Source organism: Tenrec ecaudatus, chromosome 3 (assembly GCF_050624435.1).
Source record: "Tenrec ecaudatus isolate mTenEca1 chromosome 3, mTenEca1.hap1, whole genome shotgun sequence".
Taxonomy (NCBI): domain Eukaryota; kingdom Metazoa; phylum Chordata; class Mammalia; order Afrosoricida; family Tenrecidae; genus Tenrec; species Tenrec ecaudatus.
The window spans coordinates 114,873,591-114,887,375 of NC_134532.1; the positions used below are offsets into that span (position 1 = coordinate 114,873,591).

Genomic DNA, 13,785 nt, shown 5'->3' on the forward strand with positions numbered 1-13,785 from the left:
GTCTCTCCCTCTACAGGGGTCAAATTAAAAAGGCTAGCTAATAGAAACCTGAATTTGAAGCAAAAATTATAAAGACAGTGGCGAGTTAAATAACTGTTTAGGAACCATTCTTGTCAGCTGTGACATTTCTTAAAGTGTACCTCGGTATGCCTTACCTGCCAGTGGTATTATGGCACTTACACGGAATTTTGCTAGCTATTATGGTCCTCCAATACTAGATGCCAGTTACAAAAAGATGGGTAAGTACAAGTGTGATGACAACAGAATAATAGTTATCGGCAGTGGTATGTGACATGGTATACGAATACAAAGACAATTGTGTTCTGTGTGGGAGAGTGTTTATGTCAACTCAGTTCCTGTGTGAACCTTCTTGTAGAATAGGTGGATTTTGACCACAGAGGAGAGATTCTTCTTTCAGGGAAATTTTATTTCCTTACATTTTATTTTAATGGCACACGTAGCCTAAAAGGATTCATCAGTTTTCAGAAGATATTCTGACCTTTATTTCAGACATATTCTAAAGAAACACAATCTTAATATTATTTATGAATTAATCCTCCTTTTTTTAAAATAAAGGGACACTTCTTAGTTAGTACTCATCTTTCTTATATACCCCCAAACATTTGAGACAAGTCATAGACAATTATATAATATGCCGAGTGTATGAATAGATACATTAATACATTATTAATATCCTAGTATGGTATTGTAGCAAATTTATATTAAGATGTAAAGTTAATGATATTAACTAAGTCATAGTTTCTCACATGGATTATGATATTTGTTGGTCAAGGCAAAGCAGGAAATATGCTTCAAATTACTCTTATAATGAGGCAGTTTATTATAAGAAATTAAGTATTAGTTATTTACACAAATGTGGGGAAATGATCAGTTGTAAGATTGATAATGTCCATAAGATCTGTTGTCAAGATATGTGTGGAGACATTGATGTGAAAATGTCTTTGTCATAGGGGTCTGAGATGTCCTCCAGGTGTTCTTATGGGCGTGGAGCGTCCCTTCACACATCTGGGGTTCCTCTGGCCAATTTCTCCTAGGTCTTCTTTGGGGTAATTGACTCAAGCATCATCAAGCTGTCTCATGATAGAGTCTCTTCTGGGCTCATTATTGCTAGCCTTGCATATGTACCTGCTTTTTAGTTATTGTGAACTAGGAACCTACCCCCTTAGGTGTTGTGATTGGCATATTAATTATTGTGCTTTGAAGCCAGTTCAAAGTTAGTGCTCTTCCTCTATATTTCTGGTCATTTTACTTTCCCTGCTTGCCCTGATACTAAGCTCCAAGGAATGTTGTCTACTGAGTTAACATAGGTCATGTATCTATATAAAATTAATATTTTTTAGTTTGGTTACATGCAATGAAAACCAATAATTTTTTAAAAGGTTAGATAATTTGATTGGCTTATTTATATTGGCAGCTGTTAGTCTCCTGAAAGACTATTGCATAAAGAGAAAATAACAGAATTAGGATATGTATGTAAAGGCCTTTTATTCTACAGTGTTCCAGTCATTTTGCTTGAATCTAGTTTGAAATAATTCCAAAGACTCCACTCACCAGCCTCTTTAGTGAACAACACATACTTTACAGTGATGTAATACCACATGACCTCGTATGGTTGGCTACACTTCATTGTCCCCTGAGGGAATTTTAATTTGGGTTCCAGTTTTTCACCCATTTCATCAGCTCTCATCTTGCTTCTTTCTCACACACGGTCGTTTTTGTTGTGCTCTTTCCTTCCTTCCCACTTTCACTTGGAGGTGCGGGCGGCATGTGGTCTGGTTTAGCAACATTATGTTTTCATGTGTCAGGCTGGCTCAGGAGCCAGGCTTTCCCTGTTCCTTATAGTTCGTTCAAACTGCTTCAAGATGCTGTTAGTTCTTGATAACAAGGGAGTATGACGTATGCAATCCCCAAAGCAGTAGAACATTTTATTGAGGAAATAACATTTCTTCAATTTTACTAAAAGTTGAGGAAAACATCTTTTAAATGAAAAAAAAATTACTTAATAGGTTCTCACTCATCCCCCTCCCCTCTTGAGCTTGAAATCTCAGAAGTATTTAGAAACAGAGTGAAGATTATAAATGATACTGGATCTCATTCAATCTTGACTCTCCAGAAATCCTTTTTGTGGTTGCTGGTGAAACTAATAACAAGATTTTTTTTTAACGGATAGATTTGAAATTCCTTTAGAGGAGAATATAAATTTTAAGGACCAATATTATAGTCCTGTTTCTCAGTTGTATGTAAATCTCAGGCTACATATCTATAGAGTACAAGGTTAATTACTAGGACTGCTCAGGCAATTGTGAGAGCTGGCTGCTAGTGTTAGATGCTGTCAGGCTTGTTCCAGCTGATGGTGACCAGGTGCACAGGGAAGCATACACTGCCCGGCTCCGTGACCTCTTCACAATCGTTGTTATGGTGGAGCCCGTTGTAGCCACCAGGTAAATTTATTTCTTTGACTGTTTCTCATTGTCACTACTCTTCCACTTTCCTAAGCAGGAGGCGCTTTTCTGAGGGCTGATTTCCACTTATGACATGTTCGAAGTACAAAAGAAGTCTCTCTAATCTTACTTCTAAGGAACACACTGGGTATTTCTTTAAAGACAGAATTAGTTGTTTTTGGAAGTCCATTGTACTTTCAGTATTCTTTCCCAGAATCATACTTCAAATGCATCAATTCTCCGTAGCCTTCCTTATTCATCGGCCAACTTTCAAATGCGTGTGAGGTGATTGAAAATTCCATGGCTGCCTGGCGCACCTTAGACTTCAAAGTGGCATCTCTGCTCTTCAACACATTAAAGAGGTCTCTTGCAGCAGAGAACTCACTAGACTAGTCTTCACAGGTCACCAGGAAAGACACAATTCTGCTCTTAAATCGTCTCACTTAATTGGAATTGTTGCACCCAGATAATCTAGGATAAGTGGCATGCTTAATATCAACTGACTACAGGCTCTGATCGCGGTTACAAAACACCTGCCCAGCAACACCTAGATCAGTGTTTACTTGAATACCTGATACCTGCTGTTTAAAAAGTTAATCCTACTACCTTGTATCATTTTTACTATTTAAATATTAAATTTTAATATATTGATGAACTAGGCTCCATTTTTACTGTGGATAACAATAATATCCAAAATACCCCTTCCTGTCATAACAAATTTTAAGCTCACCTCTTTTTTATTTTCTAAATTACAAAAAAAATAACTTTCAAATATTTAGTTTTGGCTCTGACTTTATTTACTCCTTTATTATCTTTCCTGTATAACTTTGTACTCCCTTCAGTTTCTGAGAATTAACGTAAAGCATGCAGTGCAGACTAAACACAGTGCTTAGTAAATGATGTTTCTCTACATCTTTGCTGGAAGGAAGGTTATTTCACAATTCTTGTATGTTCGTCGCTCAAGTTCATCTTAGTGCCACATTTGGTTTTTATAACTAATACCACTATATTGTTGATATGTATTTGGCACATAAAGCTTCCCAAATGGTCATAGCATATTTTATGCAATGAAACTCTATTGTTTGTGTAGCAGACAGGAGTTATTTTCAAACAGTGGCGCAGAGTTTTAGGATGAAGGCGCTAATGTTTCCGTGTAAAACTGATTGATGTTGCAACCACTGGCTTGGTAAATACTCGATTACCTCTTAGAGAAGTTTTTATATTCAGCCAAAGTTCATGGCTTTTCAGAAATAAAATAATACTTTAAAGTTCCATAGAATCTTGAAGCATAGGCATGCACAGGTTTATGATATTTTGAGGGTGTTTCCAGAAGTCTGACAGATTTTAAACTAGTGCCAAACACGTTGGAGATATCTCATAGATGGAGAGCCCTGTGTGTATCCAACTCACAATTAGGAATGACACATACACATTGTTAAAGTCTGATGTTTGTGTTGTTTGTCATAATCAGTGCTCCTGAGGTATTATTTTCTACAGAAGAGAGATCTCGCTTTATGTAATGACCATGGTCATATGAGAACCGTTCCCATTTCTTTGTTTTTCCCTTAGAAATCACAAACCTTTGTATTTTGTGTTTATTTAATAAATGTGTTATTTCGAGTTGGGTGAAGGTTTACAGAGAAGATTTGTTTTCCATTGAACAATTCTTACACATTTTGTGTCATCTTGTTAATTAAAATCCCCACAGTGTACCAACCCTAAACCATTCATTCCCTGCATTTCGTATTTCCATTCTTCCTTCTTTCATAAGCTTTCTGAATTCTTTTTGCATAAATGCTGCCATTCTGATCTCAAAATGTTGATTAAACTAAAGTGTGAACCCTCACTGTCTTTCCCATTTCTAATGGGCACATCATGTCTTTGGTTTGGTTAATTCATTTCAAGAGTATTTTTTATAGTAGACACCTATATGCTTGAGGTGCCTGTCCAGAGAGTGATGATAGAAATTTGAATAAGACCAGCCTTATTCTTTCTGCAATGTAATTAGTGTCTAGTAGAGAATTGTTTACTTTAAGGATGTACACAGATTTCTAGAGTTGAAATAGGTGCTGCAAAAGAAAAGCACAAAGCACAAGAGAGGATATTGTGCATAGAGCAGATTTATTTTCAGGGGCCATCAAAGCATGTCTCGAGGAAGTCACATTTAACTGAGGCTAGAAAAGTGACGAATGATAGCAGACACAATATTTTCTATGAGGGGATACCCCCTCCCAAAAAAAACACATCGGAATTGCATTGGGCGGAGCAGAGCTCTCATAGAATGCATTTTTTTCCCACTAGGCAAGCATCTAGCAACTCACTCTGAATTAGTGCACCCAGTGACATCACCTGGGAATGTTTTCTCTCGTCACAGTGAATATTTTCCTAAAAGCAGTTTCGATCAAACCTCATGTTTTTTTTGTCATGGCCGATTTAACAAAATAGTATCGGTCTGGGAAATTTTGTTTAAGAAAAATGCAGCAGACATTGTTGTGATATTGAACACAGTTTACAAGGGCAGCACTATGGGAAAACTCACATGTACCAGTGGTTTTTTCATTTCAGAAAAGGTAAGAAGTCGATTGATGCAAACCTATTCCAAATGGACAAAAATGTCGACTCGTAGTACACTTGAAGTCATTCCGCCAGGTCAGACTGTCACCAATCCTTATATTTAGAGGTTATGAAAAGATTGCATAACTGTGTACGACAAAAAAGGTCTGATTTGTGGCAGACGGGAGACTGGTTTTGCAACCACACAATGCAGCTGCTCACTCAGCCATCTCAGTGCACCAGTTTTTGGCAAAAAGCAGCATGCCTCTCTTGCCCCACACACCTTACTCACCTGACTCTGCTCTGTGAGACTTCTTTTTGTTTCTGTGAACGAAGAGGGAAATGAAAGGACAGTGATTTGACAACACAGAAGAGGTGAAGAAAAAAACGAGGGAGGTGCTGTCGTTTATCCAAACAGATGAGTTTGAAAAATGTTTCCAAGAATGGAAACACAGATTTGACAAATGTATAAAGTGTAATGGAGAGTACTTTGAGGGTGATAAGGTTTTGTAAAAAAAAAAAATTAAATCCATCGCTTTGGAAAAAAGTTCCTTTTGGTGGGGGGTGCCCCCTCATATATGCCAGCACTATTCTCACGCATTATTAAATATTAATGTGTTAACTTTATTGTTATGAGAAAGCTGTTACTTTTTTTCTTTCTTATTTTATAGAAGAGGAAATTGCAGAGAAGTTACAGATTTACCCAAGATCATATAAATAATTAATAGTAAAACTGAGATTTGAGCCAAGAAAGAAGCTGTGCTACATGATAAAAGTTAGAGATGAGGAGAATGGAGGCAATCAGGGACCGAGATCCCATGAGCTAGTGCCCCAAGGCAGGGCGGGTTAAAAAAGGCTGTGTATCTATGAAACACTTCATAAGTAGCTGAGCTGGAGGGTATTTTACTGCATGAAAGTTGTTAATCTGAGGAGGACCACTATTCCATGAGACCACTATTGTAAGAATTAAAGTGAATGCTTTCACACTGAAAGAAATATTTTTCAATCATTACCAGGGGTAGGAGGAGAAGTTATTGGCTAGAAGATAGATACACATTACCCTGGGTAAAGGTGAGGGCAGTGTATAATAGAAGAGAGATTGGTAAAAAGGATGGAGACATGAAGACACTGGAAGGAATGAAACAGACAAATAATGCTATCCACATGATCCTGTAATCACAAAGATCTAAGAGCAGATGCAATGATGTCCCTTGTGCTGACCATGTCTTGAATCTGCCTTGCATTTCTGGCCGCTCCCTGTGGATGTCCTGCTGCAATGATTTAAAAATTATAGCCAGGCAAATTTACTTGGATGTGATAGTAATGATTTTGTTCAATAGTTACTGCATTCTTTTGGGCCCCTTTCTGTGTAATGGGCATACACATGGATCTTCCACATTTCCTGGGATAGATGATGTGTGCTTCCAGTGCTTCCTCAGCTTGTCAAAACCTTTCAAGTGGTATTCCATCAAGTCAAGAGCCTTATTTTTCTCTAATTCCTTAATTGAAGCTTGGACTTCTTCCTTTAATACCATTAATTCTTGATCATATATCAACTCTTGAACTGGGTGATGTTGACCATTTCTTTTTGGTACAGTGACTCAGTACCAGGAAGGGTTTTCCTTATGATTTATTCACTGTAAAAAGACTAACTGTGTGGATCATAAACTATGGATAACATTTAGAAGTGAGAACTCTAGAACACTTAACTGCATTCATGTAGAATCTGTATCAGGACCAAGCAAACAACAGTTAAACAGAACAAAGTTCTGCATGGTTTAAAAAAAAAAAGAGAGAAAAAGATGTGCATCAGATTTGTATCATCTCACCATACATATTCAGTCTCTGTGTTGAGAAAATAATCTGAGAAACTGAGCTATATAAAGGAGAATGTGGCCGAGGTGTTGAAAGGATGCGGTATCAGGCATCATCAGAACAAAAAATCATATCATTGTGAATGAGGGGTGGTGTGGAGTGGAGACCCAAAACCCATCTGTAGCAATTGGACATCCCCTTATGGAAGGGTTGCGGAGAGGTGATGGACGAGCAGACAGGGTGCTGTGTACCAACGATGAAACACAACTTTCCTCTTAATTCCTAAATGCTTCCTTCCCCCCCACCCCCAACTCCACACTATCATGATCCCAACTCTACCTTACAAGTCTGGCTAAACCAGAGGATATACACTGGTACAGATAGGAACTGGAAACACAGGTAATCCAGGACAGATGAACCCTTCAGGACCAGTGGTGAGAGTGGCGATACCGGGAGGGTGGCGGGAGGGTGAGGTGGAAAGGGGAACCTCATTACAAGGATCTACATATAACCTCCTCCCTGGGGGATGGACAACAGAAAAGTAGGTGAAGGGAGACGTTGGACAGTGTAAGATATGACAAAACAATAATTTATCAAGGGTTCATGAGGGATGGGAGAGAGGGGGAAATGAGCTGATGCCAAGGCCTTAGGTAGATAGCAAAAGTTTTGAAATTACACAATTTACACAATTGATGTATGTATGGATTGTAATAGGAGTTGTATGAGTACCTAATAGAATGATTTAAAAAAATACAACACCTTTTTATTGCGAATTGGGTGCAGATTTACAAAACAGATCATCAAGATTACACTAAACATTTCATATGCATTTTGGGTTATCTCATTGATTGCAATTCCCACAATATAACTAAACTCACAACTTTCTTGTTGTTCCTTGTTTCCTAAGCCTCCTGAACTTTGGTTGGGTATTCTAAGTTATGTATACTTCCCTAGTGGTATTATCACCTTGATATACTTATTTCACTGAAGGGTGAGCCACCCTTCCATTTATAGATCAAGTTGACAGGGATTATGTAACGACTACACAAGGATTGGTTCTTCTTAATAGGTTCACAGTACATGGGATGAGGGCTCACTGTTCTTACTTCTTGTTACTTGTTCTAAGACAGATTTGTTTGTTCTTCTGGAAGTCCATAGTACTTTCAATATTCTTCACGAACATCATAATTCAGTGAATAAATTCTTCAGTCTTTCTCATTCATTTTTCCTAATTCAAACGTTCCCAAGCATATGAGGCTTGAGTCAGGTGCACTTTAGTCCTCAAAAGGACCTTTTGCTCTTCAACACTTAAAGACACTGACGAGGGTGCAGCAGACTTGCCTAAGGCACAATATGTTCTTGAATTTATTGACTACTGTTTCTTTTTTTTATTAGCATAATTGGTTTTTTATTTTTGTTTTTCATAATTTTTTTAATGTCATTGATTTTTTTTAAATTTTAACAATTTATTAGGGGCTCATACAATTCTTATCACAGTTCATACATATACATATATCAATTGTATAAAGCACATCTGTACAGTCTTTGCCCTAATCATTTTTTCTCCTCTTTTCTTTTTTTACATTTTATTAGGGACTCATACAACTCTTATCACCATCCATACATATACATACATCAATTGTATAAAGCACATCCATACATTCCATGCCCCAATCATTCTCAAGGCATTTGCTCTCCACTTAAGCCCCTTGCATCAGTCCTCTTTTTTTTTCCCCTCCCTCCCCTTGGTCCAGTGGAGATTTCTGTTTTCTTAACATTGATTTCCCATGCATATTGAAGGCTGCAGTCCTTGATCTTCATTAACTAGCGATTCATGTCCTCCATACTATTCAGCAAGCAAAGTTGTCTCATTTACATATTGTAGGTTGGTAATAAGGCTTCCTCCAATCCTGAAGCCACATTCCTTTTTTTAATTATCAGGGGCACATACAACTCTTATTACAATCCATACATACATCAGTTGTGTAAAGCACATTTGTATATTCATTTCCCTCATCATTCTCAAAACATTTGCCTCCCCCTAAGCCCCTGGCATCAGGTCCTCATTTTTTCCCTCCCTCTCCTCTACCCCCTCTCTCATGAACCCTTAATAATTTATAAAGATTTTGTCATATCTTGCACTGTCCCACATCTCCCTTCCCCCACTTTTCTGCTGTATGTCCCCCAGGGAGGAGGTTACATGTAGATCCTTGTAATGGGTTCCCCCTTTCCAACCCACCCTCTCTATGCCCTCCCAGTATTGCCACTCACACCACTGGTCCTGAGGGGATCATCCACCCTGGCTTCCCTGTGTTTCCAGTTCCCATCTGTACCAGCGTACTTCCTCTGGTCTAGTCAGACTTGCAAGGTAGGATTTGGATCATGACAGTGGGGTGGCGTGGGGGGAGAGCATTTAGGAACCAAAGAAAAGTTGTATTTTTTGTTGTTGCTACATCACACCCTGACTGTCTCATCTCCTCCCCAAAACCCTTCTGTAAGGGGATTTCTAGTGGCCTACAAATGGGCATTGGGTCTCCACTCGCACTCCCCCCACTCATTCACTATGGTAAGGTTATTTTCTTCTGATGATGCCTGATACCTGATCCCTTGACACCTTGTGATGGCACAGGCTAGTGTGCTTCTTCCATGTGGGCTTTGTTGCTTCTGAGCTAGATGGCCGCTTGTTTACCTTCAAGCCTTTAAGACCCCAGACTGCATCTTTTGATAACCGGGCACCGTCAGCTTTCTTCACATTTGCTTATGCACCCATTTTTCTTCAGCGATCATATCATGGAGATGAGAATGCAATGTAATGGTTTTTTGTTCTTTGGTGCCTAATAACTGATCCCTTCAGCACCTCATGGTCACACAGCCTGTGTGACCAGGTGTTGTTTTTTAAGAGACCTTTTTTGATTGTAGCTTGATGAACTAGAGTTAAAACTTTTTAAAAGAATACAAGAAAAATAAAGATAAAACTAGACAGAAAGTTTACATAGTCAGATGTGATTATTGTTATTATTCTGCCATTTTGGTTTTAGTATATAAAATATTTTAAAGAGTAGGCTTAAAGTGCTTAGGACGAGAAGACCAGTAAAGAGATTATTGAAGTATTCTAGTGAGAGATGATGCTGATAAATGGAACAATCTGTACATTTTGGAAGCATCTGGGAAGTTAAAAAAACGGGACGTTTTTGTGTGTGTCTAGAAAAGGAATAAAGTGAAATATCCGTCTAAGAATCATTCCTAAATTTCTGTTGGCTAGCCAGTAATACCATTTACTGAATATACTAATGACAACAGGCTTGAAGAGCAGATTGCACATTTTGTTTGGGTTGTGTTGAGTTTAAGGTGACTTTTATATTGAGTTAGGAAGTTAGCTGTAAAAGCCTGGAGTACACAACTTTCCTCTAGTTCTTTAATCTTCCCACCCCCTCCACTATCATGACCTCAATTCTACCTTACAATTCTGGCTAAACCAGAGCATGTACACTGGTACACATAAGAACTGGAAACACGGGGAATCCAGGACACATAAACTCCTCAGGACTGATACTGAGAAGTAGCTATACCAGGAGGGTAAGTGGAAAGTGGAGGAGAAATAGGGACTGATAACAATGATCTACATATACCCCCCCTCCCAGAGGGATGGACAATAGAAAACGGGTGAAGGGAGACCGCTCAATGTAAGATATGAAAAAATATATATAAATTATCAAGGGTTTATGAGGGAGGGAGGGTGGGGGAGGGAAAAATGAGGAACTGATGCCAAGGGCTCAAGTAGAAAGCAAATGTTTTCAGAATGATGAGGGAAACAAATGTACAAAAGTACTTGATGCAATGGATGGATGTAAGGATGGTGATAAGAGTTGTACTAGCCCCCCAATAAAATGATTAATAAAATTTTTTTTAACCTGGAGTTTTGAAGAAAGGCTTAAGCTTAAGATAAAGTTTTAGAATTTTTAACTTTGAGAGTTCATGAGGAAATATCACAGTAAGAAGACCCCGTGTCAAAGTCAAAGCAATTGGAAGTATTGAAGTTTAGTGAAGGGGGGGTGTCATTCCACAGCGAGGAGGAGCAGCAGTGCCTGCTAGGTGCAGTGAGAACTGAGGAGATGTCAGCTGGGAACAAAGGCATGCAACTTCCAGTGTCCCCTCTGTTGTCCTTCTGGGGCTTCACACTTGAACACTGAATTACTGGGAGGTCAACTGAGCATATGGCTTTTGTTTTCTGTTTTTCTTTCCCTTTTATTTTCCATTAAGGGCTCTATCTGTTTTAATTTTCCATTCCTGTTCAGACTTCTAAGGAGCCCTGGTGACACGTGGTTATGTGCTGAGCTGTGATCTGAAAGCAGCAGTTCAAAACCACCAGCAGCTGCGAGGGAGAAAGCCTGGGTTTTCTACTTCTGTAAACAGTTACAGTCTCAAAAGACATGGACAGTAACACTCTGTCCTGTACGGTTGCTATGAGTCAACATTGACTCGATGTCAGTAAGTGAGTTCAGCGAGTATTTGTCCTCTACCCCTGTGAAGATTTACAGTCTTGGGAAACCCACCCGGGCAGTTCTACTCTGTCCTGTATGGTCACTACGAGTCAAAATCAAAAATAAGAGAGGAAAAAGGTATGTGCTAGCCCTCAGAACTAGACAGTCTTATTCTTCAACAGTTGATCTGTTAGAAAACAAACATTACATCATATTATTGATTATATGTAACCCGATTTTAAAGATCCCTGCTTGGTGCAGTGGGGTAAGTGTCGGGCTGTAGCCACAAGTCTGTAGTTCAAGCCCTCAGGCTGCTCCTCGTGAGAAAGGATGTGTGCTCTCATAAAGGGTCACTGTGAGTCCCAAGTGACTGGAAGATAATGTTTTAAAATTTATTTATTTATTTATCTAACCACACATTTAATCTTGGCAGGCCCTGTGATGTTGTAAACAATCCCAAGTTGATTTTTCTGTTCTTTCTCCATAGCCATTCAGAACATTTCTACATTTCCAAGTTTCTGAACCTAATTTCAAAGTTTTTGCATTTGAACAAGATTGTGTATACAATCTGTTCTTAACTTCCTCATTCCTCCCTTCTCTTCAAAATTTCTTTGTATCTCCATTCAATCTTTTCCTTCTCTGAATCTGTGTGAAGAATCACTTCTTTTCTCTCAAAATGAAATTTTCCCTCTTTTTTTCTTCTGAGCCTCATGGAAAAAACTAGAGGAAAACAGAAAATGGAAAATATCTGTTACTGTTTTATATGATATATATCCTATCATGTTTTATTAGATATATGTCCTATTCGTCATACTTGACAATTAATTGTATAACTAATAGAGTCTGAGAAGCTTTAAAATTATTTTCTTTTGTACAATATGTATATTATTTTATTAAAATATTGTACTAATAAGTTATAAAGTACATTTGCTTTTTTTTAATTCAGAAAGACTGGTGGTGGTGGCAGAACACTGTGCACAGAGTCTGGAAGATTTACTTCGAGAAAGGAAACCTGTGAGGTACTGTATAATATCAGGGAAACGAAATGAAAAGCAGACATTGGAAAACAAAAGACATTTTAACTAGAAACTTCAGGGTTTGGGTTTCTTCAGTTTCTTGTATAATGATGAAGTTCAGGTGGAAATTTCCCTTTTAGGAAATTTAATTTTCAGGCATCATAGAAATGCAAATTTAATGTTATTCATTATTCAGCATTTGTAGTGCAGGCTTTCTCCAAAGTACTTGACAAAAAACACAAAATTCCTAAAGAAGAAAACTTGAAATTTTCTTAGTATTAAGTATTCCACTAACTGAGATTAAGATTATTTTTCTTAAAAGGGCACATATTAACTTCTCACAGGCCACTAGTATGTCTATAGTCACAGTGAATTATGTGAAATAAAGTCCATGTTCTGTTAGTCTGGGTAGACTAGACAAGATAACTTTATATCAAAGAATAATTGTATATTAAGAAAACATCCCATCCCAGTTCAGTTCAAGTTCATAAGTCAGATATTAGCCTTTATGTCCAATACCAGTCTATAAATTCCTCTTCAGATTCACACCGCACATGCAATGACACGGAATGCAGGAAGATCACAGGCCAGTTGGTGGAAAGTCTTGTGGATCCAGTGGCAGTAGAAGAATCTCAACGCTGACAGGGGTCTCCATGTGGCTCCTCTAGCTCCAGGTCTCTAGCATAGCTCCATGTGCCTTGTCAGCAGGAAGACAACACAGAGAAAGTCTGTATTATGTCCTTCACGCCCCCAAATGAGGTCATCAAGCTGCTACCTGATTGACAGGCTAGACTCCATCTCCTTGCACCTTGACAGGAGATTATGTAACTGCCACACATGTTGAGGAATATTATGAAGTAACCACCTTGAGCAGAGTAAACAGAATGTAATGGTACCTGAATTAAATTATTTTATTGAATCAAACTTACTTTCTGTCTCTTAAGATGAGTATGTAATTTAACCTTTCATTACTATTAAATTAGCTTCTTCATAGATATTATGAAGTTATCTTAAAATTTACCAAAATATTTCTTTTTTGAGCAAAACAATTGCATTTGATCAATCAAAGCACATGCCATGAATTTTTATAGGGTTGTAAGTTTGAAGAAATGTTTTTAATCACATTTGGAAAACGTTTCCATTACTGCCAGAGGGAAGTGCACTTTATCCTGGATTGTGGACTACAGGACAAAAGTATTTCATGGCTATGAGTGCTGAGTAATTTCTTTCTGCAAATGGCCCAGTAGGTCAGTACATTTGGGAATGCACAAAGCTGGAAATAGTATTTTTCAAGGAAAAAATAATGTATCTTACCAAGTAGTGGTTATTTTATAGAAGCAAGCAAACAAATGCAATAATATATTTTCCTTGATAATTTACTGCACCCCCACCCCCAGGGGGGCAAACAACAGAAATTATGGGGGAAGGGAGACGGGTCAGGGTAAGATATGAAAATAA

At 38.1% G+C, this 13,785-nt stretch overlaps 1 protein-coding gene across 3 annotated transcripts in view; it reads left to right on the forward strand.

The window, feature by feature from the left end:
* Nucleotides 1–13,785, forward strand: part of TBCK (TBC1 domain containing kinase) — a 197,263-nt gene that overhangs the window by 5,825 nt on the left and 177,653 nt on the right. For all 3 annotated transcript variants that reach the window (XM_075543954.1, XM_075543957.1, XM_075543955.1), the window contains exon 3: nt 12,258–12,330. In XM_075543954.1, coding sequence (XP_075400069.1) covers nt 12,258–12,330 — 73 coding nt within the window. The remainder of the gene's footprint in view (nt 1–12,257; nt 12,331–13,785) is intronic.